Genomic DNA, 26,404 nt, shown 5'->3' with positions numbered 1-26,404 from the left:
TATACAAGTTGAGTGAGCAAGTCATTTAACTTCTCTTATGTTTACTACCTCAAAAAGAGAGAGAGAGAAGAAGAATAGTGCTTACTCCTTAAAATTGTTGTGAGGACGAAATGAGTTAATCCACACACAGTGCATAGCATTGCTCTGCGGCCAAAGCCTGCCCTCAAATATCATTATGATGGTGAAGATAATGCTGTTGATGATGAAAATGACAGCAGAGGTGATGATAAATCATGAACAGCTGAGTATTTTTCATCATGCTCAAGTTAACAGCTGAGCACATCTCTGTAAGGATTAAAGAAATAATCTAAAGACGAGCCTACAACCTTCTGGTTTTGTAGGGCTTTACAAAATCCAAAACACATCCGCCCAACATTATTCATTTGTGCTCCCAGCAACTCTTGGAGGCAGACAATTAGAGAGAGAGAATAGGTTCAGAGAGGTGAAGTGAAAATTTCAGTAGTAGAAGTGGTATCAGAGTAGAAGAAGGCTGGGTCATCGGCTTCCCATCCCTCACCTGGGGCTCATTTTGTGGTTTCTTTGTCTCCTTCTTCAATAATGTTCTGATGAGCATTGAGTCAGTCAGGGCTCAACTGTTGCTCCTGCCCCAAACATCAGAACAAGAGCATTTAGATCAGCAGCGAAGGCAATAATGACACATTCTTCTAAGAGATTTTTTCCTTCTCCGTAGCCTATGATCTTGAGCCACGTGCATGCCAGAAATGCATAAAGAATTATGCCAGGCTAACAGCAATACTCGAAATATAACTTTGCTTCTGAGGAACTTGAAGTACTTTATCACCATGATATTTTATTTTTTCCCATTCAAATGTTTGGATTATCAGAACTACCTACAGATAGCTTTCTCATCGACATGTGACCATGGGCATCCTGTAGACTGGTTAGGAGCAGTGTGACACTGGCTTCTTTTGTACAGAGGTTGTGTTATGAGTATGTGCGGGGCACTCCTTGGTGTCAGGAAAGTTCTGGCTTCCCTAATCATTCAGACTGAATTCATTTCAAACAAACATTTTTGGCCCCATCTGACCTGCCATGTTCTTTGCCATGTGCAGATCCAGGAAGGGCTGCATAGTCTGGTCATCATGTCACTGTTTCCTGGTCTAATCCCAAACTTCCTTTGGCTGGGGACAGTAACCACACAGCTGGCAGGCAGGATGAGGGAACAGTTTGGGGGAGCCTGATATCTCTCAGTTCCATATGTACTTTTTGGCCACAGTGTAAATTGAACATGTTTCTTCCCTCTCCTTGTCCCATGGGGTATGCACTATTTTTCAAAATCCACTTAGAATAGCAAAAGCAGGTCACTTGACTTGCCTACATTGGGCTCTGATTTCTGCATCTTGACTGTTAGTTCAGCTATGTGTTGATCCTGAAACGCTCCTCTTAGCATTCATCTATGCATCAAGAAGGGGCCCACAGTGATTGCAGACCTCTCCCTTGTCCCCAGTTCCCCTGTCACTCCCCATCCCTACTCTCAGTGGATGATTTGGCTTCCTATTTTACCAAGATCCATATGTCTATCTTAAGGTCTCATACTTTATCTTTACTCATATTGCCACTGCCAATACTGCTGTCTCTAATTTTTCCACCATAATTTTAGTGAAATAGGTTTCTTTCTTCAGGAAAACTAACCTCTCCATGCATATCTCAGATGCCAATCCTTTTTCCCTGTCAGAGTCATTCCTTCCCCTCCACCTCAAAAATCTCTGAATACCTCAGGCCCCATACTTCCCCCTCCACTTCCTCAATCTCTGAGCTTAATTGGTTGTAGTCCCCTCTAAGGAAGAGAGTCCCTCAAGTCTAGATATCCTCTCTTTCCCTGCCTAGTGTGGCACTACATCTTTCTAGATCTTCTCCCATTTCTCTGACTATTCTTTTTCTATTCCCTCTATTGATCACAGCCTCTTCACTCTTTCCACACTGTTCTCACTCGTTCACCCATCATAGATCTCACTATGGTGATCACTATGATATGCTCTCACTTGTTCATTCACTCATAGAGGATCTGACATCTGCCTGGTGATAATCTAGGCATAGGATGACAGCAGTGAACAGAATGAATAAGGCTGCTTTCATGAAGCTTACATCCTGATAGGAGGAAATAGAAAATAAGCAAGACATAAATTTAAAATAAGATAATTTTAGATAGTGAGAGAAGATACGAAGAACAAGAAACAGGGTAATGAGCTAGCAAGTAGCTCCAGGTAGGGGAACTGAGCAGGAAACCACTTTCCTGGGCATGACCACTTTCTAAAGTGCCACTCTAAGGAGAAGTCATTTGAGGCAAGACGGGAATAATAAGAAACCAGCCATAAGATGAAAAGCATTCTGGGCAGAGGGAACATTTTGTGCAAAGGCTCTAGAATGGGAAAAAACCTAGTAAGTTTGAGGTATATTTTAAAAAATCAAGTGTAACTGGGATATTGTGGACAAGACAGGGAATGGTGGATGAGAGTGTGAAGAGATAGCTGGGGCTTGGGGCAGGCCTTGTTAGGCCATGGTGAGGAGCTTAGATTTTATTTAACTGCAATGAGATGCCATTGAGGGGCTTTAAGCAAGAAAGATGCATGATCTTATAGAATACAGAGTGCTCTGACTACTGTTTTTAGCCTAGAATGGATGGTTTCACCCATCAACTGTAAAGGGAAGATGATCATCAAATTGGAAAAGGTTAAAAAAAAAAAAAACACAGAAAAGGGTTGAAGCCAAAATGGCAGAAAGCAGGGAGGGATAACAAACATTTTAAATGAGTTAAAAATTCTCAGAACAAGGCCAAATGTACTTTACGGAACTTAAGGTACTTGCAAAAGTAATGAGGGCCACTGCCAAAAATCAAGAGAAATGTCAGAAGACTGAAAAGACCAAACCCTTCTGTTTTCAATAGAGGAGAGACAGAGGAAGTGGCTCCTGCAAACTAGAGGCAAGAACATCGTCCCTAAAATCTCATGGACAATCCTCAAAGTGAATATTTAAAATGGGATTGATAAACATCTAGAAAAGAACACTGTGATTATTAGGAATTAGCACACATAGACGTAAAAAAAATTATGTAAAATTAAGCCAGTTCCCGCTGTGGTAGTGGTGGGGTTTGAGTGGGGTAGTTGATAGAGTTATCAGACTGAAAATATTTTTTTTTTGTACAACATCTCAGTAATTCTTCAGATAACAACTGCTTGAACTTAACAAAAGGTAATTCACCCCACTTTGGAATGGTTTGAAATATGTTGCTGAAAATCTGTTTCCATGTAAATGTAAGCCACTGATCTTACTTCTTTTCTCTGGATCGTTATAAATCTAATTCCTCTCACATATACCCTTTGTTTTAAATTTGCAGAATGTGTCATGCTATAAATATGGAAAACAGGAAGATACGTTTTGGCATTTATTTGTGATTGAGCAACCACACCAAGGAAGTCTAATTAGCGGTTCATTGTCAAGGTAGACTGAGGTCTCTAAAACCGTGCCAAAGGACTCTTCTTTGTTTTTTTCCTATCCATTTTTTTAAAAATCTATGTTTGGCCCAAGTCATGACGAGCCTAGAGATGAAACAAAGCAAAAGAAGAGAGATATGTTGAATGATTGAATCTAGATTCAATAAAAATATTAACAAGATATGGTAAATTTGTTGAAACAAATAAAATTTTAACAGCAATAAGTGCAGAGTTTCATAAAGATTTTTCCAAAATTCCCTATATAAGTACAAAATGACTCTGCAATAGGTCAAGTAAAAAATGCTTGAAGATTTTAACTGACCATAAGCTTATTATGAGTGAGATATGGCTGTAAATGCATTTGAATAGACACACCCTCCAAAGCAAATGTGGCCGTAATTCCCCTGGATTTACGCTGGGCCCACCACACAGAGAATATCAGTTCCTGTTCCGGATTTCACTTTCAGAATCATGCTGAGAAACTAAAAATCCTCCTGAGAAAGTGAGCAGGGCAGTTAAGGGTTGGAAACTACTAGGAAATACGCTGAAAGAAACTTAGGAAGCTTAGCCTCAAACAAAAAAGTCTTAGGGGTTGGGGGGGAAGCATAGCTCTTTTAAGGAAAGCAGATTGAGGAGCACTGAACGGAGTTTGGGGAGGGAAGAGGAGTGTGCAGAACTCGAGTATAAAGCACTTCCTTAAACAACAGAAGGAATTGACTTGTGAAGTAGTCAGCTCTCATCTTTGACGAAGGTCAAGCCTGTTCATAGGAATGTTCTTGGGGGATTTATGAATTGGAAAGGAGGTTGAATTAAGTCCATTTTAACTTCTCATCCAAATCTAATACACTATGCTTCAAGGGCTGGTCATCAAAACGACACAGAGCTTATGGCCTGGCGGCTCCCTGCCCGGGAAGAGGATCCTGTCTGGGGGACATTCTGTTGCTCTGTGATACGTTAGGAGGGAGAATTTCCTGCATACGGTTCACTTACAGTCAGCTGCTACTCTGCCAGTTCTTTTTTGGAATATCAGTGTCAAACTTCCCCTTTTGGAAAGAGCACAAGGGGATGAGAAGACGAGGGGAGAGAGGTTCTGGTATTAATCTTTCACTTCAGTTCCAGGCATTCCTAATCTGTTATGTCAATTTGAGTTTATAACTGGATTTAAAGGTTCAGGTTTCCCTTCCAGAGATGGGGGTGGGGGCACCGAAACAGCTGCTAGGACTAGGGAGTGGCTGATAGCTGGAAGAAGCCAAACCACAATCTATCAGCTTTAAACTTAAAAAAAAAAAAAGTGACCAGAGCAAGAGGGAGTTCCCCCACCCCCTACATCATTTGCGCTGACCTTTGGATCACCTCACTGAGTGAGGAGGTGAAGACGGAACAGGTGCGCCTTACCGCTGCGGCGCTTCTCCTAAACAGGGATTGTCTTGCTGCGTTCAGTGTGCCTGGGACAAATTAATCAAGGCTAGACAAAGGATAGACTGGGAGGACAGGAGGGTATAGGGTTGGGGGAGAGAAGCCGGGAGCCATGTACATTGTACATTGCAGATTACATCATTGCCTGAAAGACATTTGGCCCTCCCCTTCCCGGAGCTGGAAGCGAGCTTGTCTGTGCGGGAGCAGGAGTGGGGTTGTCTGGAGAGTGTGAATTGGTGGGAGGTGTGACCGTGCTGGTGAGAGAGGTGGAGATGTGAAAGGGAGACCTGGAGACAGCCAGCGAACAGAGAAATCGCGGGGGCTGGAGGTGTTTGCGCGGTTGCGGGCTCCGCCCCCTGCTCAGCGCCTTGTAGGGCCCTGGGAGGGGCACGCCTGTTTGGGGGTGGGGAGTGTGTGCACGGGGGGGGTGGGTCCGTGGTGGCGGTGGGGGTGGAGAGCCGCCTGCGCATGTCAAGGCTGACTGAGCATACACGGTCAGGGGGCCCTGGAGAAGGGCAGCCAGTCGCCCGCCACCCAGGGTCCGGGCCCCGGCACGATCCGGGGGCGAGCTGCAGGGAAGGACCCACCCTCCCTACCGCACTCCACCCCCCACCTCTGAGACTATCGGGCAAACAGAAGCTTCTGCCTCCTCCTCGGTCCCTCTGGACCTCTCCGGGGAGCCGAGGGCGGGTGTGGACGGCACCAGGGTGGAACGAATTTTGTAGCTCAGACGGGCGGCCCCGCTGGCTTCGGGTGTGGGGACACGCCCAGCTGGAGAAGCCGGTCACGGCGGATGAAGCCGGAGCTCCCGGGTCTTGGTGGATCCTGGTCGGAGCGTAGCTGTTCCTAGGGGAGGTGAGAGGTGGATCAGCATGGAACCTTTCGACAGCCCTGCAGCCTAGAGCCAGCCGTGCTGCTCACTTCCGAGCTGAGCTTTCTCCGAGGCGCAAACAGGAGAACCAGCCGTGCAACTGGAATTTGAAGTTCCGGGGTGGGCGGGGAAGGTACTGTCCGTGGTGCTGAGCCGGATCCCGGCAACCGGCTCCGGGGAGAGCGCGAAGCCGCTGATCCGCTCCCTCGAATTGGGGCGGTCGGCTAGGGTAGCTTGAAGCTGAAACCCTCGCCCAGCTCAAAAAGCCTGCAGAGCCTCCCCAGTCACCGGCGCTTGGCCCTTATTTCAGTCAGAAAATCGCCCCCTTGGGGCAGTTCGTCCCAAAGGGTTTCCTCGAAAGTGTCTGAGAGGGCGCAGTTCTTGACCGAGGGAATCTCTCTGTTTAGCCGTGGAAGCCATCCTCTGAAAAAGATGCCTGCCTTCAACAGATTGTTTCCCCTGGCTTCCCTCGTGCTCATCTTCTGGGGTAAGTACCAGCACCCTGCCATGAGAGATGCAGATAACAGTAATAATGCTAACAATGATAACATTTATTGATGTCGTTGATAACAAAAAGGAGCCCTGCTTGGCTCCCCTCTGTGCATGTCTGCCAGACATGGAGATCCATAAGGGGTTCCATGGGAGCTGAGATTTTAAGATTGGAAAAACAGCTCCTCACTCTCCTGCTGCTTTATTCTTGAACTTCCCCTGGTGGTTTTTCCACCCTTCCTCCCATTTCCTATTAATTCCAAAGTATTTTTTTTTTCCATTTCCCTTTGCCGAAAGGGAATGCAGTCACATTGGTTATAAAAAATCTCGGTTGCAGTTACATTTCATTTCTCAGTGAGGAGTCAGTGGGTCTTCAAATTAATTTCTATATATTACAAAAAAGCCGGATGCTTGCATTTTGACAGTGAAAATACTTTAATTGTTGACCCATCTGTTTATTTTGCTACGGAAAACAGGTTTCAGCCATTTGTACCTAGGTATTAGACAAACAGGCACCTGGGAATTGCATCTTTCTTCTTTTTTGCGAACATGTGGAGCTAAGGTGTTTTGGTGTTTGGGGAGCTGGGTTTTTTGCTTTCAAAGATGAACAGGTTCTTGCTTGTCTGCTGTGAGGGAATGAGGTGACCTTTTCTCTCCAAATAAGAGAGTCCTGCACTTGCAACAGTAAGGCTAAGCAGAGCTGTGCCAGAGATGGGCTTGGAGTGGGGTGCCTGCAAGTGTGTAGAGCAAGTCAATGAGTTTACATGATAACATCGAATATATGATTGAGAGAATGCTTTACTGTGTCAATGTATGCTTCAGTGTTTGAATGTGTGCTAGTGTATGTCTGAGCATGTTAGTATGGGCATCTGAATGGATTGGCAAGGATGTAGTTGTGTGTGTGTGTGTGTGTGTGTGTGTGTGTGTGTGGTTGTGTAATTCGGGGCATCTCTGCCTTGGTAACTCTGATTAGAGCCTCAGGTGAAATATAGGCACTCTTCAGCTGATATATTGCTTTACATGATCTCAGCAACCTTCCTCCATGCTAAAAATCAATAACCAGGATAATTAGATGTGATTGTGCCCACTTTCCCTGTTAAAACTAGGCATGTGGGATAATGCTCCCATGATTGCTTGAAACCCATTCTGCCTGTGCAGTTGTGGACATGCTGATGGGAATTGCCTCTTTGCCTTAGTATCACTTTATTAAGCCTCCAGGACTAACTCTGGCAGCCAGCATTATCTGGGTTTTGCATGTGACTAGAAGCAAAGCCAAGCTTCCTGTTGAACAAAATGCCGGGAGATGGGCCAGGAAGGACAAAGAGGGAGAGTAATGCCAGTCCCAAGGGCAGACTCCCCACCATCCATTCCCAGTAGAGTAGACCAGACCTGAAGATGAAGCCGACATTGTAGGTTGTCAATGATGTCACCTGCCTTGAAAATTTAACGCTGGGATTTCCTCAGGGGAGGCTAAGACTAGGGACATGAGGCTTAGGAGAGATTAGTCTGGCTGGATAAGAAAGAGTTGGGGTAAAGCAATGGGAGACGAAGTTGTGGAGGAAGGTTGGAGTGAGATTCTACAGAGCCTTTCTTCCCAAACCCTAATTTAAGTTTTCAGCATCTCTGCCTGAATCCCAGTGGAGGGGGAGAGCATGCTATACTCCAAGGACCTTTTGACTAGGACCTACAAAACCTGGATTGGAGTCTTAGCTCTGCCAATCGCTTACTATGTAACAACCTTACAGTACCTGGTTCCTCATATCCAAAGTTTGGAAGTTGGGCCAGATGACCTCTAACATCCTTTTCAGCTCCACAACTGAAGAATAGGGAAATATTTACAGAATATTGCTAAAATTGGCAGAGTGTCCATTCCACCCCTTCCCCAAAAAACCTTTGGAAGAAGTCTGTACATTACCCCTATCTTTCCTCATTCTCAGCTTCTCTGTAACCTGAACACTGGTTCACCAAACTGAGAAGCTGCAGAGGGAAGGAGAGACGGTTCAGGAAGCCTGGCCATTAAATGTAAGATAAAGGGCCTCACTTCACAAATATAATTTCATTTTATTTGCATGTAATTCTAGTATTGGAAAGCACTTAGCTCTCCAATACTAGCTTTCTCCCTTCCCAAGCTGATTTTTCACATGATACAAATATGAATGGAAAGAACATATTCCATTCTTCTATGTTTTTTAATTTATTTACTGTTTTTGAGGAAGATTAGCCCTGAGCTAACATCTGCCACCAATCCTCCTCTTTTTGCTGAGGAAGACTGGCCCTAAGCTGACATTATGCCCATCTTCCTCTACTTTATATGTGGGGCGCCTACCACAGCATGGCTTGCCAAGCAGTGCCACGTCTGCACGGGGATGCAAACCAGCAAACCCTGGGGCGCCAAAGCAGAACGTGCGCACTGAACTGCTGCGCCACTGGGCTGGCCCCATTCTTTTATTTTCTACGTGTATTGAAAAAACTTCCATTATTCCCTTTAACAAAGTGTATGATAAGAATAATAATAAAAACCTTACTCTTGCCTGGTGCTTTACAGTTTACAAAGCAATTTTCAATCCATTACTTCTTCTGGTCCCCATATCAATCCTGTGGGAGTTGCCAGGGGAAGAAGCATTATTTCCAATTTAGAGAATGAGGAAATGAGCTCAGGGAGGGGAAAGGACTTGCTACAGGACTCTTGTCTCCTGATTTCAGCCTTCCAGTGCTGATTCCAGCACATCTGATGGACACATGTACTGCTATGCAGGATTGCCTGATGGGCATCAGTCCGCTTATCCCTCTCCTGAGCCACCCTCCCACCCCTCCCCCATGCCATTACCTTTCCTGGGCCTCACTCATCTTTCAGCTCTTAGTGTCTTCTCTGTACTTCCTCTCCAGCTGTACTCTCCCAGATGTCTGCTGTGTTGGGGAATGTTTCCCTCTCTTCTCCGACTCGCCCATCTTGCATCCCATTCTTTTAAGGCTCTGCTAAGTGACTGTCTAATCTCATAGACCAAGTCATTTGAGGGTTTTAATATTTGAAAATAACTTCATTTATAGCCCCCTTTTGGAAAGTTTCTACAGTCTAGTCAAAGCCTTTATTATGTTAACACAAAAGAAAGCATTCTAGAGCAAGCTTAGGAGGGGCAATATAACAATGCCCAAAGAAGAAAAAGATTTGGGGTATTAGAGGAGTTGGTTCAATACACATTACTATCCACCTCATAATAGATTGATGCTATTCCTTAGTTAAATATAATCATCGTTAATACCTCATATTCTTCATTCTCATAAGCTTCTTCATTATTACTATGGACATTGAAGAGGAGACCAAAGGTCAAATGATTTGGCCGAAATTATTCCAGGAGTTTATTATTTACAGTCAGCAATGTGGGTTGAATACCTACCATATGTGCAACCTTTTCTTGGATATCTAGAGAATTTCCTAGAGAGAGAGGCAGTGGTATACTGGAGATTCTTAGGGCAGAGAAATAGACTTCACTTCTTGATGGAAGGAGCAGCAAGTCATATTGCAAAGGACAAGTAAACAGAGATGAGAGGATTTTGTGGCCATTTCGCAGTGTACTATCCAGAACATCATAAGCAGAGTTCTTATGCCTTGAAACTGGACTTTGGCCGGGAGAAGGGAATCCGTGGGACTTGCTCTCTGATGATATCTTGGATTATTATCATCTCAGGTGCAACTCAGGAAAAAGAGAGGCTGCCATGCCATATTCACCATCCTGACTGCATACATTCTGTGCCCCCTCCTTTAACTATAAATGAACGAACCGTGTCCTATATCAAGACTAACTCACCTACTTGTTCACTAGATCACACCACCTCTTACCTCTTCAAGGATGTTAGTCCAGCAAATGATTCCTTTTCAAACCCCAACAGCTCACTACCACCTTCATCCAAGCAAAACCAATGAACCATCTCTCAGTCTGATCACTGTACCAACCTCTTAACTGTCCTCTTTGCTTCCACCCCTGTCTTTCCTCACCTCTTCAGTTCATTCTCAACATGGCAGTCAGATCATGTAATTTTGTATAAATCATATCATTCTTCCATTCAGAACACTCCAGTGCTCCCCAAGTCACTCCAAGCAAACGCCAGAGTTCTAATCATGGCTTACAAGACTAGCCATGATCTGGTCCTACCTTCTCTCTCCTACCTTGTCTCCTTCTATTCTTGCTTTGTTCCCTATACTTTATTATGTTCTTTGCTTTCAACAAACACACTGTCACCCTTGGACCCTTGAGTTGCATTTCCTCTGTTCAGCACATCTTCACACAGTTATTCATAAATTTTCTCCGTCATTTCTTTCCTTGAGTGCCTGCTTGATGTCGTCTTCTCAGTGAGGCTTTCTCCAATCATCCTATGCACTCTCTATCTCCTCTATACTCTGTTGTGTTTTTTTCTCATAGCACTTATGACAATTTAGTGTTGCTTATCTTCTCCTCCCTCCACTGGAATGTAGACTCCATCAGAGCTACAGAATGTATGGTTTCTGTTTTGTTCCCTGTTGTACTCTTAATGTCTAGAACAGTGCCTGGCATACAGTAAGCACTCAATGTATTTGTTGAATAAATGAATAAATAAATTAAGGATAAAAATAACATTACCAAAGTGATATTTATACAAAGTATGTTCATATAAATTATTCCATAGGATTCTCATGACAAATCTATTAGATATTATTTTCAGCATTTTGTTGATGAATAAACTGAATCTCAGAGAGGTTAAATAGTAGGTCTTCAGCTGCCAAATACCGTCTTCATCCTGCCTCTATAACTGTAACTGTACATTCTTTGGTACATCTTACTATTCTGCTTTTGAAGTCATCATTATTGAACTAACTTATCTTTATCGTGTGTCATTAAATATGAATGTGCCACAAGGCTCTCTGCTACACAGAGTTTTCAATGCACACTCGCTACACCTTTATCCACTCCAAACTTTTGTACAGACCATGTCTTCTTCTTCTTCCTCTTTTTTTTTCACCAGACCTATAATCAAGACTTCAAACTCACCCCTGCTGATCAGTTCTCCCTAGTTGTGGACTCTCTCTCCATTAAAGTGATGGTCCATATGCAGAAGCAGGAGACCCTCTTGCAAACTGCACAATAAGACAGCCCCAGGTTGCCTGAGAGTTTTAAAGCCAATTAAATTTATTTTACCTTGATATTTTAAACTTTATCATTGTGCCACTAGTTTTTAAACTCTGTGTTTAAAAATAAAATTTGTTGGGCCAGCCCCATGGCGCAGCAGTTAAGTGCACGAGTTCCACTTTGGTGGCCCGGGGTTCACCGGTTTGGATCCCAGGTGCGGACATGGCACTGCTTGGCAAGCCATACTGTGGTAGGCGTCCCACATATAAAGTAGAGGAAGATGGGCATGGATGTTAGCTCAGGGCCAGTCTTCCTCAGCAAAAAGAGGAGGATTGGCGGCAGATGTTAGTTCAAGGCTAATCTTCCTCAAAAATAAATAAATAAATAAATAAACAAACAAATAAATAAATAAATAAAAATAAAATAAAATTTGTTGCCTTCTCAGTCAGTCAAATACAATATTTCTTTTGACTCAAAATTAGTCAGTCTCATTTTAAGCTCTAAATTAAGCTTTTCTCTGCTTTTAGAAAGAATTTTCTGCCAGTAGATAAACAGACTGACCATTTACATTGGACTAGTTTTTATTTTTTAATTTTTTTGGTGAGGAAGACTGACACAGATGTTAGCTCAGTGACAATCTTCCTCCAGCAAAAAAAGCAAGATTGGCCGTGAGCTAATATCTGTTGCCAGTCTTCTCCTATTTTGTATGTGGGATGCTGCCACAGCAGGGCTTGATGAGTGGTTTGTAGGTCTGCACCCCAGATCTGAACCCATGAAACCCAGGCTGCCAAAGCGGAGTACGCGAACTTAACCAGTGGGCCAGCCCCTGGACTAGTTTTTAAATGGCAATGTGTATTTTTCCTTTTTTAGGGGTTCTGTTTTTATTATTAACTCATGAGAAGGTAGCATCAGAAGTGGCCTTAGAAGTCCTAGTTCAAGAATCCTTAGCGGTCATCTCGCTTTTGAATCTTTCAGACAATGAGGTGTAAACTCTCTTACCAAATAGTGTTTTGCATTTGTGAATAATGAGCACCAGAAAATTCTTTTACTTTTTTTTTTAATTCAACTAAACTTACTTTCTTGTAACTTTTGGAGTTAGACAGAATCTATTTTCTCTTTCACAGGGCAGCCTTCAAATATTTGAAAACAGATAAGCTCTGTTTCCAAGCTAGACACCCCTAGTCCTCCTGTTTGTTCCTCACCACACCAGTCCCCATCTTGTCCCCCTCTGGGCATGTGCTCATTGCACAACTTCCTTTTGTAAAATGTGACACCCTGAACTGATCATAATAGTCCAGATTTGTTCTGAACAGTGCAGAGGAACTGTTCCTCCTTCGTTCTGCACATTGTACATCTGTTAATACAGCCCACATTTGCTCTTGCTTTGCTGGCAGCTATGTCTCACTTTTGGCTCGCTCAGAATTTGCAGTTTGATATATTTGCCTTTTTAATGGGCCATAAGTTTCTAGAGGGCAGGAATTATAAATGCAGACCTCCGTGTGGCATGCAAGGTGTCCCGCAGTCTGCTGTCTCTCCAGATTTTAACTTTGCCTCTCTCTACTCCTCTGCACGAGGCATTGCTCCAGCCCAGTGGTCATCTCACTGCTGCTCTGTCCTCCATTGTGCATCAAAACTACGTACATTTTTCGTAAAATACAGATAGAACAACTCTCCCTGGCTTTAAAACATTTGACCCCTCGTATTATGAAGGACATACAGAGCTTGTCACAACCTGGGTCCTATCTACATTCCTAGCCTCCAGTCTCACATCCTTCTCTTTGTCTTTCCCCAGCCCAACCAGGAATAATTGCCCCTCCTCTGGGAACGGAGGTCACTCGCCATGGTCTGGTTTGATGATACTAAAGAGGATGTGTTCTCTGCTAGACAATAAATGCCTTTAGGGTGTGGTTAGTGTTTTGTTCATCTTTGTGTCTCAGCCTAGCATTAGGCCTGGCATACAGTAGACTTCAGTGGATGTTGGTTGAATGAAGGGGCACATGGATGGTTAGTGGACGGAGGCATGTGTGCCTTGTCTCCCACCTAGACTCTAAGTCTTCGAGGTCGGGGCTGCACCACATCCCTACTGCTTCCCCGCGGCTTTCAGTCAATTCTGGGCCATCCAGGCCTCCTCTACCCCACTCCCTCCCTGTTCTGAGCATGGATACTCAGGGCACAAGCGTGAAGGTATACACACATGTACATGCTATTTTCAAGTTTGTCTCATGATTCTTCCTTCTTTGTCTCTTCTCCCTTCTTCCTTGTTCTCCAATGCCTCTTTCCTGGTGTCCTCTTCCCCAATACTTCCTGTTTCCTCCCTGTCATCCGACCTCTCTCCAGCCCATGTCTGCTTCCCCGTGTGTGTCGAAGTGCCCTCGGAGACGGAGGCCGTTCAGGGCAACCCCATGAAGCTGCGCTGCATCTCCTGCATGAAGAGGGAGGAGGTGGAGGCCACCACGGTGGTGGAATGGTTCTACAGGCCTGAGGGCGGTAAAGATTTCCTTGTATGTCTGACTGCTGACTCTGGCCTTTCTTTTGCTGGCCTCTGCTGTTTTGTGCCTGGCTCCCCAGAGTCTGGGGAATGGTGATCTGACAAACACTGGCTCTTTCTCTTCAAAGCACTGACAGCTCCTCAGCAGACAACTGACAGCCTTAGTTTAGCCCAGCCTCTGTGAAAGGAAGGGCGCCTGGCCAGCTACCAGCATTCCTGGTTATAAGCAGAGGAAGGCGGAGAAAGATAAATAGTATTTGGAGCCTAGTGTGTGCCAGTTACCCAACCAGGCACTTAGCAGGTGTTTTCATTTCATCTTCCATACCATCCTCTTGGGTGGATTAAATTAGTGAAAATGGAAATAACACTAAGCATCATTATATGAGATAACACAGATTAGCTTATTCAACTCTCACAATCCCAGTGAAATAAGAATGACAGGGATGACCACGGCTGATATTCAACTGGTACACGCAGGACAGCCACATCAGTGGGTAAAATTTTAAATATTCTATAGTGGACACTTGCTGTGCCAGGCCTCCCAAGTGGCCCCACCACCATCCTTCCCACCAGGAGCCCCCAGACTTCCCATGATCTGGGAACTAAAGGATCAGCCCCTGACAGAGCAGGGAGCCTCCAAGACTCTGCCCCTGTGCTGTGCAATGTCAGTTTTGATTGGTTGGTGTTGGTACTGACATGGTCATTACATACTTAGAATACCACCTTGGGGATGACCATTATTCACACCTTCTCTGTCTCTGGAGCCAGGCTGCCTGGGTTTGATTCTTTTCCTTTTTTGAGGAAGATTAGCGCTGAGCTAAAATCTGCTGCCAATCCTCCTCTTTTTTGCTGAGGGAGACTGGCCCTGAGCTAACATCCGTGCCCATTTTCCTCTACTTTATATGTGGGACCCCTACCACAGCATGGCTTGCCAAGTGGTGCCATGTCCGCACCTGGGATCTGAACCAGCCAACCCGAGGCCACCGAAGCGGAACGTATGCACCTCACTGCTGTGCCACCGAGCCAGCCCCAAGGGTTTGATTCTTGACTCCACTACTTACTAGCTATGTGTCTTGGACAAATTACTTAACCACTCTGTGCCTCACTTCCCTCATCTCTAAAATGGGAATATAAACCATAGCTACCTCATAAAGTTGTTACCACGACTCATAAGCATTAATATTTAATGCATTTAGTAGTCTAGTTCTGGAATATAGGAAGCTCTATATAAATAAGTGTTGCTAGAGAAAAGATAAATATACATAAAGGAGGCAGCTGAGGCTCAAAGAGTTACGTTAGTAAGAGAGCTTGGCTTGAATCAGGTGGTCTGACAGCAGATACAAAGCCCTTTGCACTGTACCACTTTGCCTTCCTGGAGGCAAGTTTCTCCTCCAAGACTTTAATGGAGACGACAGCAGTGTGAAATTGAGTTTTGCTTGCTCTTCTGTCTAGCTTTCCTAAAACTGAACTCATTTCCAACTCTAAGCTTTATGGGCCATTCTGATGTAGGTTTGCCCCAATCAGCTGCCAGAACTGGAACCAGTAGACCTCCAGCGCCTGGCTCAGGGCCGACCATGACTGAGGCTAGTCCCCAGGTTTCAGGAACCTGGATGTCTTGGCCAGATGTGAAAGCCCCATGGGCCTCAGGCCTGGTCTTGTGTCAGCTGCCTACTCTGCTCCCAGGCCTGCCCAAAGTGAGGAGAAGGTGGCTCAGAGGAAGGAGGAGAAACTTATGAAATTGTGGTGGAAATACAGAGCAATGCCAATGAAAACACTTGTGAAGATGGAAATGTTCCATATTTGTGCTGTCCAATACAGTAGCCACTAGCCACATGTGGCTGTTGAACATTTGAAATGTGGCTAGTGCAACTGAGGAGCTGAATTTTACATTTTATTTAATTTCTAGTAATTTAAATTTTAACATAAGTAGCCACACGTGGCAGGTGGAGACGAGCATGGATAGCACAACTGTAGAGGAAAAAAAGGTGTGTCAGAAGGCAGAAGTGTTTGAAAAAAGAAATTTAGAGACCACATTTCGGTTATAATTCAGCTCAAAGCAAAAGACCTGATGTGTGCATGTTGGTTGGCAGCTCTCTGCTCATCTGCAACACCTTAGCACCCCAGTCACCTTCCTGTGGCCCGGCCCAGACTGCCCACATCCCCTCAGTGGGGACCAGCTCAGAGTCCAGGGTTTTCTGATGTCTTCATGGCTAACGAGACTGCCTCTGTTGGTCTCTGAGCCTGGTTTTCTCCCTGGCTGCCCCCATGACACATCTTACTCTTTTGCTCTCTCTATTTCCTTCCAATCGTTTCTTTCTCTCAGTTTCCCCACCTGGTCTCTTGTATGCTTCACTGACTTTCCTTTGTTCTCCTTCTTTTCATCTCTTTTTTCCTGCCAAGCTTCTTCCTGCCTGCCCCTTTCTGCTTCTCCCCTTGCCATGTCCATAGGCCCTGGCACCTGTTTGCCTTTGTTTGTCTTTCCCTGTCTTTACTCTCTTCCATGCCCTCCTCTGCCCCTCCTCATGGCACCCCTACATTCTGAGCTCCTTCTAACACTGCTGCCTGTCTTCCCTGTCCATGCACGATTCTGTTCCTTTTCTCTGCCCTGTCCCCATCTCGGCTGTCCTACCCTCTCCTCTCTCCTGGCCCTACCCTCCTCTCCTTCTCTACCTGCAGATCTATGAGTATCGGAATGGCCACCAGGAGGTGGAAAGCCCCTTCCAGGGACGCCTGCAGTGGAATGGGAGCAAGGACTTGCAGGACGTGTCCATCACTGTGCTCAACGTCACCCTGAACGACTCTGGCCTCTACACCTGCAATGTGTCCCGGGAGTTTGAGTTTGAGGCACATCGCCCCTTTGTGAAGACCACACGGCTGATCCCCCTCCGAGTCACCGAGGAGGGTGAGGCTGGGCCAAGGGGTCTCTAGGGTGCCCTGCTCTTGGGTGGGGTCCTGGGGGGGCAGTGGGTTTCCACACAAATAAGACTCTTGCAGAGCACAAACATCAATATATTTGGAGTGGTAATATCTAAAAATGTCACCACTGGCTGGTCTTCCTGTAGTGGCCAGCTTCCTGCAAACTGCCTGACCAGCTTGCCTCTCTGTGCCTTTCCTCAAAGTAGAAAGGCCTGGAGATGATAGTAGCATTACCTGCTCCTGGCCCCTTGACTCTCGTCCTTGGAGGAGGAGGACAGCCTCCACGAAGCCTAAAGTTGCCAAAACAACTACGCCTTCTTCTGTGGCCTGTATAGAGTCCCGGACTCAGTGGGCTCAGACAAATCTCATGAGGTTATCTAGAGGTCTACCCTCCTCTCTGTAAGCCACACATACCTCAAATTAGTGGTGCTCAAACTTCGGCAGGCCTCAAAATCCCCTGCAGGACTTCCTGAAACCCAGACTTTCTAATTCTATAGGTGAAGCCTGAGAATTTGCATGTCTAACAAATTGCCAGACAAGGCTGGCACCACGCTTTGAGAACCACGGCTCTAAACCAAAGTTTGACAGTCTTTTGTCTTCTGTCTTCCTCCACAATAATCACACAAGCACCCCTTCCTCTATCTGTGTCATCTCTCATTACATAACCTCATTCTCAACTGGGAGAAGGGGAAATGTTGATTGCTATCCAGTCTTTAGTTTAAAATCTTCAGATACCCACAGCTTGTTTCTTGTTATGGTGGGAAGTCCTTTCATCAACCTAACTCAAGTGTTTCTGTTGCAATCAAGTCCAGGATCTTGAGGGTGAACTTAGAGTCTTCTCATACATTGTTCTTGTTCTGCTTTCAATGGACTCAAAGAACTGTGGCTTCTAGCCCTGTGCAAATGTTCCTTCACAGGTCAGAAGAGTGGTGTATGCATCTCCCTTTGTGTTTTCTCACGCAGGCTAAGTGATGATTCCATTCTACTTAGCCTTTCTCAGACAATCTACTTCCAGCACATTCTTAGCATTATCACTGCCCCAAGATGCAGGACAGTGAACCGGCCATAGCTATGGGGCACGAAAGAAAGAGGTCAAATTAAAGATAGGGTCTTCCTAGAAAAAGATCCCAGGAATCCTGTCCCCCAGGCCACAAGTTTTTGTTTTTTATCATGTGATTGTGATACAATTTATGAAGCCAACTTGAGAGCGAACGACCGAGTAAGATAACGATTCAGACAACATGACAACACGACTAAAACGGAAAGTAGGTCCATTCTGAAAGTGCAGAAGGACTCTCAGGCCACTTGAATCTAGACTTAATGGGCCACTTCCCCTCTCTGAGCCCCTGAGTCTCCTCTTGTGTACAACGAGGGGTCGGACTGGCAGCTCTCTCAGCTATTTTTCTGTTCAGAAGTTCCATTATCCTCTTCTGTTTACACGCCTCTCCTCCCTGGGGGAACGGAGCCTGGTGCCCTCTACCGTTCACCATCAGGAACTGTTGGCTGGTGACTGCCAGACACTAGGAAGCTGCCTCTGTATCTCCATCTCCTGCTCTCTCTGGCCTTTGCCTCCAGAGATCCTAGAGCAGCCCGTGCAAAGTGTGTCAAAGTCGAGCCAGGCCGCCTGCTGGGCACCAGAGCCAGTCTTGGGTAAGAATAGAAGGAAAATGTTTGCTGTCAGAGCCACAGAGCCTCTTGGGATGATAGGGCTGGAAGGAAGCTTGGCTCTTATTTAATCCAGGGATTCTGAACAAAGAGCAGGCATCACGCAGGGGGCTTTCCTTCGGTGTAGACGTCTCCATCCACTTATCTGGGTGTGAGTTCAGAAGGCTGGGTGAGGTGAGGTAAGTGTAAGTTAAAATGACTTCCCAGTGATTGGAGGGTGCAGTCCTGGTGCCCTTCATTTTGTGGCTGGGAAGACAGAGCTCTGGAAGAGTGAGGGCCTTGCCTAGAGACATGAAGCAAATTAGCACCAGAAGCAGGACGGCAGTCCAGATCTTTGGCCTCTCAGGCTAGCTCTATTTCCATGGCATCTTTTCCTTCTACCACCATCCCACTCCCTGCCACCTTTTCTTTCTTTTTTTCCTCTGTGATCCCTTAGCAGCCCCCTCACACATCCTCACTGCTCTCATATTGCTCAGAGCTACACACTCCACCGTGACAGAGCCCACTGCATCTCCTCCATTCCTGTGGTCCCAGAGAATCTCCCTGGTTTTCTTCGTTCAGACTAGACTTGTTCTGGTTTAGGCTTTCACCTCCTGGCTCTAAGACAGAAATCCAAGGCTCCTCACCTAGAGGTGACTGAAAATACTGAAGATAGCTTCCTGTGTTACCGCTTCTGGGCTACCGCATTTAAAAAGAGAGTGTGCTTTAAGCCGAGCACACCACGAATCAGGTAGAAGAAAGCCCATGAGAAGATATTTGATGTGTATGGCATTGTCCTGTGCCTCGAGCTGCGTCTATGACCTCCAGCTAGGGAACCTGGATGATCATGGAGCCCTTGGACTGCTTCCCTGAGCTGAGGGTTATGGCTGTGGCTATGCTGGGCTTTCAATGAGCCAGGCCTTAGGAATGACTTGGGCCCTATGAATAGCCGAGGACCATGAATCTAATTTGCTGGTGGGAACTAGCAAGGGGAGACGTGGCTGCAACTGCCTTCCTACTAGGAAGGAATATATATCAGGACATTTGCCATGTATCATCTTTCGATTGTCATTTTTGTTGATCATGAAACAACAAAGATCAATATTTATTTATATTCATTCATTCAACAAATATTTATTACTCTGAGTACTTCAAATATTCCAACATTAGACAACAGGCTGATAATTCAGAAATAAATGATATACGTTCTCAATAAGCACATAGCAGAGAAGAGTGATAAACACATCCCAATACAACCTGAGACGTATTATAACGGATGGATGAAAATACTGCAAGAGAAGGATGTGCATAACTCTGCATGAGAAGCTGAGGAAGGTTTCACAAAGGAGGGGGCTTCAGTGGAGTTTGGAAGAATGATCGAGAGGCTGAAAAGCAGGAGGGCATATTAGGACAGAGGCAGCAGTAGGGTATGAGAAACAATCTAGGGAGAGGAAAAAGGAAGAAGAAATGTCCACAGATTCCAAAACACCAAAATGTGTATAAGATGAGAAGTTTTGCTGGCCAACTGAATGGAAATGAGATGAGAAAGGCTGGATTATGAATGACCTTACGTGCCGTATTCATAGAGACTGGACTTTATCTTGAGGGCGGCATGGAACACTGAAAGGTTTAAGAGGGGAAATGGCAGGATTAGATCCATGTTTCAGAAGGAGAATGTGAGGACAGCCTTGTTAATACATGGAATCTTCCAGGGCTCATTGCTGTTTGGGTTTGGGATGACCTAGAAGGAAGGTGAACTGGGAAGGTCCCTGCTTCTAATCCACACTAGTAGAGAACATGCCCAGATCACTGGTGGGCTGACTGCACTGGCCCTGTTTCCGATGCTCTCTCCCTAGGGCTACTGCCCTCTGCCCCCCTCCACTCAGAGGACACAGGCAGTTGAACTAAGACTTGTTCCTCACATGTGTGTAGACTTTCACATCTCACAAGATATTCTTAAATACATTAGGTGGTGTAATGGTGTGGATTATTATCCTCACTTTACAAATTAAGAAACTGAGTCTCAAATAAGGAAAATGACTATTCACACACCAGTAGGTAGCACAACTGGGATGCAGCAATACACATAAGCCACTCAGCTCCAGCATTTCTTCTGCTGCTCTATTTCTTCTTCTCCCACCCATCATTCTCCCTCATCCCTCCCTTCAGAGCATGTGAAGAATGTCAGTGAGAAAGCAGGCAGGCAGGAGGGTCAGAGGATATTAAATCTCTTTAACACCTTCTTGAGTTCCTTTAGACCCAGTGCTGATTTAAGCCATACTCAAAAGTAGTCCTCATATATCTCTGACCCCGCTGAGAGCTCTGGGTTTATTGGACACGCACATTCTGAGCCTCACTCTCCTCCTTGCAGCTGGAGAGGACTTCACCTCTGTGGTCTCAGAAATCATGATGTACATTCTCCTGGTCTTCCTCACCTTGTGGCTGCTGATCGAGATGATATATTGCTACAGGAAGGTCTCAAAGGCGGAAGAGGCAGCCCAAGAAAATGCGTAAGTCCAAAGATGCCAAAATAATGATAGCTAGCACCTTCAGAGTACTTGCTCTCGCAGGTGAGGTACTGAGCCGTTTACATAATCCTCCTCCACTTTCCTCACAACAACCTTTGAGGTAGGCAGCATTAATTTACCCCTTTTCCAGATGAGAAAACTGAGCCTGGGAGAATTTGCCCAAGACCCTTATAAGAGGCAAAGCAAGGTTTGAATCCATGTCTGCTAACTGTTGGCTTGTACTCTTAACCACTAATGCAAAGCCCATCAGCTTCCACCACAATCCCATAAAATTAGCATTATTATGACCATTTTATAGATGCTGAAGCAGACTCATGGAGGTTCAGAGGCTTGCTGAGGCCACACAGGTAATGAGAGTACAGGCTAGGATTTGGACCCAAGCCTCTCTGTTTCTAACGTCCAAGCTCTTTCTGTCACACTCAGCTGTTTGCTCTACATACGGAGCTCATCAGGCCCTTTACTAGCTAAGGAGCTCCAAGCAACATGCTCTTCCCACTGGAGCTTGGCAATGATTGAATACCCAGAGTAGGGGCTCTCTTTCAACGTCCAGACTGTACCTCGCCCATTTTCATCAAGGCCCCAGTCACTCGGAAATGAGCACATGTGAGAAATAATGGGACCCGAGAGTCTAAGAGTCCATGATGGCCTATTATTTGGGGAGAGAAAAGGTAGAAAACCACCCTCACAGATTTACAAGGTTAGCAAAATTTCTGAGGTGATAACCTAAAAACTCCAGGCTATTACCACCTAGAAATGTTTGGTAAAATATAAGTATGATTATGCATGACATCTATGATCTCAGGGAAGGAAAAAATTACAATTGCCAGAGGGCCAGCCTGGTTGCATAGTGGTTAAGTTCATGCATTCCATTTTGGCAGCCCAGGGTTCACAGGTTCAGATCCCAGGTGTGGACCTACATACTGTTCATCAGGCTGTGCTGTGGTGGCACCCCACATACAAAAAATAGAGGAAGGTTGGCACAGATGTTAGCTGAGAGCCAATCTTCCTCACCAAAAAAAAAGAAAGAAAGAAACCAATTACAATTGACCAGATAGAAAGATGGAAAGAAGGGTATGCTAGGGGAAGTTCTCATTCCTGGTGACGTAGCTGCTTGGAGAGGAAGTGCCCACACTTGCACAGGCAGTGCCTCACTTGGACAGAAGTGCCTGCCTATAGAGCTAGTGCCTACAATTGGGTCTGCACAAGAAACAGAGTTGGAACTGAGGCCTCCAGCAGAACCAGCATCCTCAGAGAGCCATAACTCACACAAAGGATAGATCAGAAAATAATCAGTCCACCAGCCCAAGGAAAAGCCAAGGAAACTTATCTATCTTGGCCTGACTCCAAGCAGAAACATAAAAGATTCTTGAGAATCAGAACCACAAGCCTGCTCTCACATCATTTGGGATTTAAATTTATACTACCCACATCGTCCAGGAACCCCTAAGCTGAGAAATTCAAGAAAAAACATTAGTCCCCAGACAGTGATAACTATGTAGAAGCAAATGAAAAGTCATTCTGAAGGGACCCACTTTCAGCTGAGGCTTAACAGGATTCCCCAGATAAAGCACTGCTGAATCTGACTTCACAGGCTGATCCAAAACTAAAAGACACAGCAGGAAACAATCCAGCATGAGCAAGAGAGGTACCAAAGGGCAGGATGAGATCCCAGGACTTTGGACACAAGAAGGACCTGATAGAATATAGGAAATAAGTTTGTTTAAAAGAGTTAAAGCAATAAAAGGAGGAACCCAAGCATAAGAACAGAGTTAAGTTGCTAAGAAAAAAGAACAGACAGATTTGAATAGGAATAAAAAAAAAAATCTGGAAATGAAAAACATAGTCAATAGGGGCCAGCCCAGTGGCGCAGTGGTTAAGTGTGCACGTTCTGCTTCAGCAGCCTGGGGTTCGCCAGTTCAGATCCCAGGTGTGGACATGACACCGCTTGGCAAGCCATGCTGTGGTAGGCGTCCCACATATAAAATAGAAGAAGATGGGCACAGATGTTAGCTCAGGGCCAGTCTTCCTCAGCAAAAAAAAAAAAAAAAAAAAAGGAGGAAGATTGGCAGCAGTTAACTCAGGGCTAATCTTCCTTAAAAAAAGAAAAAAGAAAAATATAGTCAATAAAATTTAAAAGTCAATGGATTTGTTTACCAAAAGATTAGATACTGGTAACCAGAAGATAAATGTAAGGAAGTTATGGAGAGTGAAGCACAGAAACATAAAACGATGGAATATCACAAAGAAACATGAAGGAAAAAATGAGAAGATCAATTAGAATAGAACTGAGAAAACGGAGGAGAAACAACATTCAGAGATACAGTGGCTAAAGAAAGGCGTGATTCTTCAGATTCAGGAAACACAATATGTTCTGAGCAGGATAAATACATATAAATCTAAACCTAAACACCAACCATCTTTAAACTGATAACTGTCAGTTACTAAGACAACCTATGGCAAATATCATCTGTGTTGCAACTTTAGATGCATTGCCTACAATATTAGAAACATGTCAAGGACACCATCTCTCCCTCCTTCTGTTCAATATTGTACTGGAGGTCCTAGGGAGTGTACTAAGTAAATGCAAAGAAAAAAGAGTAAGAATTGGAAAGAAAGAAACTAAATTATCACTAATTACCCCCAATATGATTACCTACACAGAAAACCCAAGGGAATCTATAAACAAACAATTAGAACTAGTAAGAACATTCCACAAGATTGTGGATGCAAATGAAAATATCAAAATGTAAAAATCACCTATATTCCAGCCAAAAAATTTAGAAAAAGATTTAAAACATTTTTTAAAATTTCAATTACAGTAGCAACAAATACTCTACAATAGCTGGGAATAAATCTGATAGAAATGAACAAGACCTTTAAAGAGAAAATTACAAAACTTTACTGAAATACTTAAGAAAAGCCAAATAACCAGAGAATAAAACCTCCTACTAACATGGCAATTCTCTCCCAAATTAATCTGCAAATCCATTGAAATTCCAATCAAAATACCCATTAGATTTTTCAACAAACTTGATAAGCTGATCTTAAAAGTCAAATGGAAGGTCAAGGGTCAAACCTGGTTTAAACTAAGGGACAGACAGATAGTAAATATTTCAGGCTTTGCAGGCTTCACAGGCTCTCTGTCCATATCGTTCTTCGGTTTTGTTTCTTTGTTTGCAATCCTTTAAACTTTCTCAGCCCATGGGCCATAGTTTGCAGATTTCAAATAAAGAACAGTAAGGTTGGGGGAAGTGGCTGGTAGGACTTTTCCTATCAGATATGAAGATTTCTTATAGACCTATTAAAGAGTTTGTGAGACTGACATAGGCATACAACAGGGACAAACAGAACAAAACAGAGAGCCCCTAAATTGATGCTTATATAAAAAATTAATGTGTGACAGAGATGGCAGTACAATCACTGAAGGAAGAATGAACCATCCAGTAAGTGGTGTGGGGACAATTCCTTATCTATACAGAAAAAAAATAAAATTAGATTTCCCATCTCTCTCACTAAACAAAAATAAATTGTGAGCGGATTTAAGGACAAAGTAAAATGTAAAGCTTGAAAATTCTATTAAGGAAATATAAGAGACTATCTTTGGAATGGAGAGGAGTTCTTAAAATACAAAAGGCACAAATCAAAGAGGAAAAAATGATAATTTTGATTACACTATGTGTAAAAATCTTTTGTTCATTACAAGAATCCACAAGCAAAATTTAGAGACAAACAACAGACTGGGAGAAGATATTTCAAGACATGAAACCATCGACCAAAAATCAATGAGAAAGAGACAAATATCCCAGAAGGAAAACTGGCAAAGCAAATGAGCAGTCAAATTACAGAAGTAGAAATCCAAATAGCCTATAAACTTATGAAAAGTTGCTCAGCTTCACCAGTAATGAGCGAAATGAAAGTTAAAGCAGCTATAAAATATAATTTCACTCCCATCAGTTTGGCCAACATTTTAATCTAACAATACTAAGTCCTGAGAACAATGTGGGTAAGTGAGAAGACTCATACACTGCTGACGGAAGAAAAATAAAAACACTCTTATTTTTCTAGTCCGCTAAAAGGGCCATTCTAATTTTCTCTTGGGAAACACAGCCACAAGGAAATGCAGAGCTGTTCTGTAGACATCCTTGTTCCTGTGCGCTTGCTCCTTTCCTTTTCTTGTGTTCCCACCTTTGGGTACAAAAGCACTAACTCTCTTCCCTTATCTGTCCTCCTATAGGTCTGACTACCTTGCCATCCCATCAGAGAACAAGGAGAACTCTGCAGTCCCAGTGGAGGAATAGCAGAGAAGGGGTGTGACTTGAGGTGATGTACAGCGAAGGGGAGGAGAAGGTGGATAAGGATTGCAGGTTGTACAAGTGACCTTGTCACCCACAACCAAAGTGACTTTAAATTTGGTCCCTTAGATTAGATTTCTAACCTACCCAGAACACCCACCCTTGGGGTACTTCTTTAAGCTGATGCCCAAATCACAAAGCTGTGTGTGATGTCAAGCCTTTCAGAAGGCAAATTGCTTTGGCCTGAATGTTGGGGCAACTTGAAGTCCTTACCCATAGTGACAAAAAGTAATTCTCTCACTCCCTCCCTTGTAAGGATCGTGGATTTGGTCCAAGATTCTTTGGCTAGGCTGGACTGGGCTGGGCTGGAAATTCTCAGTGAGTTGTTTTATTATTGGTAGGTGGCCTGAACACTGAGGGACCGGATATCCCTGGTTCAATGATGTCAACAACGTCAGGAGGGTGCCCTAGGGGCCACGTCACTTCCCTTCATGCATCCATCCTTCTGTTCATTCATCATACATCCACTCACCTCTGAACTTTCACCTCTGACTTTCTAACTCCATCGGACCTCTACAAACCATAAAACTTTGCCAGAACTGAGGAGCCAACATTTCTACATGGACTCAACCTCACCTAGTCCTAGCTTTCAAGCAAGCAGCTCCCATGCCAACTGGACTTCTTCCCTGTGGTCCAAATGACTTTGTACATGTGCTGGAGGTGGCACACCCCACTGCCCCTAACTGGCTGGAAGTGGCTCATTCTCCATTGCTGCAAGTGAATGGATGTCTTAATGGAAGGAAGCAGGAATGATTAATTCAGGTTAAAGCGAGAGTGTCATGAAGTGGGATTCTTTGAAGTCAGTTTTTCTCAAGTTTCTAGCCCACTTGGCTAGAGCATCAGAGCAAAGCATGCCTTTCTAGGTTCTCCAGTGATAGAAAGTTCACCAGGTATGGACTAAAATGTTCTCTGGAGCTTAGTACTCCAGAGCTAGATCCTGATAGGTCTCTAAGGCCTGGGGTGGACTCAGTCCTTCATGAAGCCAAGGACAGGAGACTTGGGAAGAATTGAAAGCAACTTAAGTAACTCGTAAAAGTCACAGAAAATATTCGTGATCCTATTAGGGGAATGTATGCTCCCTTCCCACAGGAGCACACCGCCTGAGAGAGCTGGGAGGCATTGTTTTCCTGTGGGCACTGGAACTGA

The 26,404-nt window shown here is 44.5% G+C and overlaps 1 protein-coding gene across 1 annotated transcript; it reads left to right on the top strand.

The window, feature by feature from the left end:
* The first annotated feature begins 5,691 nt into the window (after nt 1-5,691).
* On the top strand, nt 5,692-25,229 carry SCN3B (sodium voltage-gated channel beta subunit 3). Its single transcript, XM_046638430.1, has 5 exons — nt 5,692-6,226; nt 13,668-13,831; nt 16,495-16,720; nt 20,750-20,888; nt 25,141-25,229. Exons 1-5 carry the CDS (start codon nt 6,172-6,174, stop codon nt 25,202-25,204), a joined length of 648 nt encoding a protein of 215 aa, XP_046494386.1. The 5' UTR covers nt 5,692-6,171; the 3' UTR covers nt 25,205-25,229.
* Nucleotides 25,230-26,404: the final 1,175 nt, after the last annotated feature.

The sequence above is a fragment of the Equus quagga genome, chromosome 14 (assembly GCF_021613505.1).
Source record: "Equus quagga isolate Etosha38 chromosome 14, UCLA_HA_Equagga_1.0, whole genome shotgun sequence".
NCBI lineage: Eukaryota > Metazoa > Chordata > Mammalia > Perissodactyla > Equidae > Equus > Equus quagga.
This window is presented reverse-complemented; position numbering and strand designations above follow the sequence as displayed.

Coding starts and splice junctions, on each gene's coding strand:
- SCN3B (XM_046638430.1), top strand. CDS start 6,172: ATGCCTGCCTTCAACAGATTGTTTCCCCTGGCTTCCCTCGTGCTCATC. Junction 13,832..16,494: donor AGGGCGGTAAAGATTTCCTT/GTATGTCTGACT, acceptor CTCTACCTGCAG/ATCTATGAGTATCGGAATGG. Junction 16,721..20,749: donor CCTCCGAGTCACCGAGGAGG/GTGAGGCTGGGC, acceptor TCCTCCTTGCAG/CTGGAGAGGACTTCACCTCT.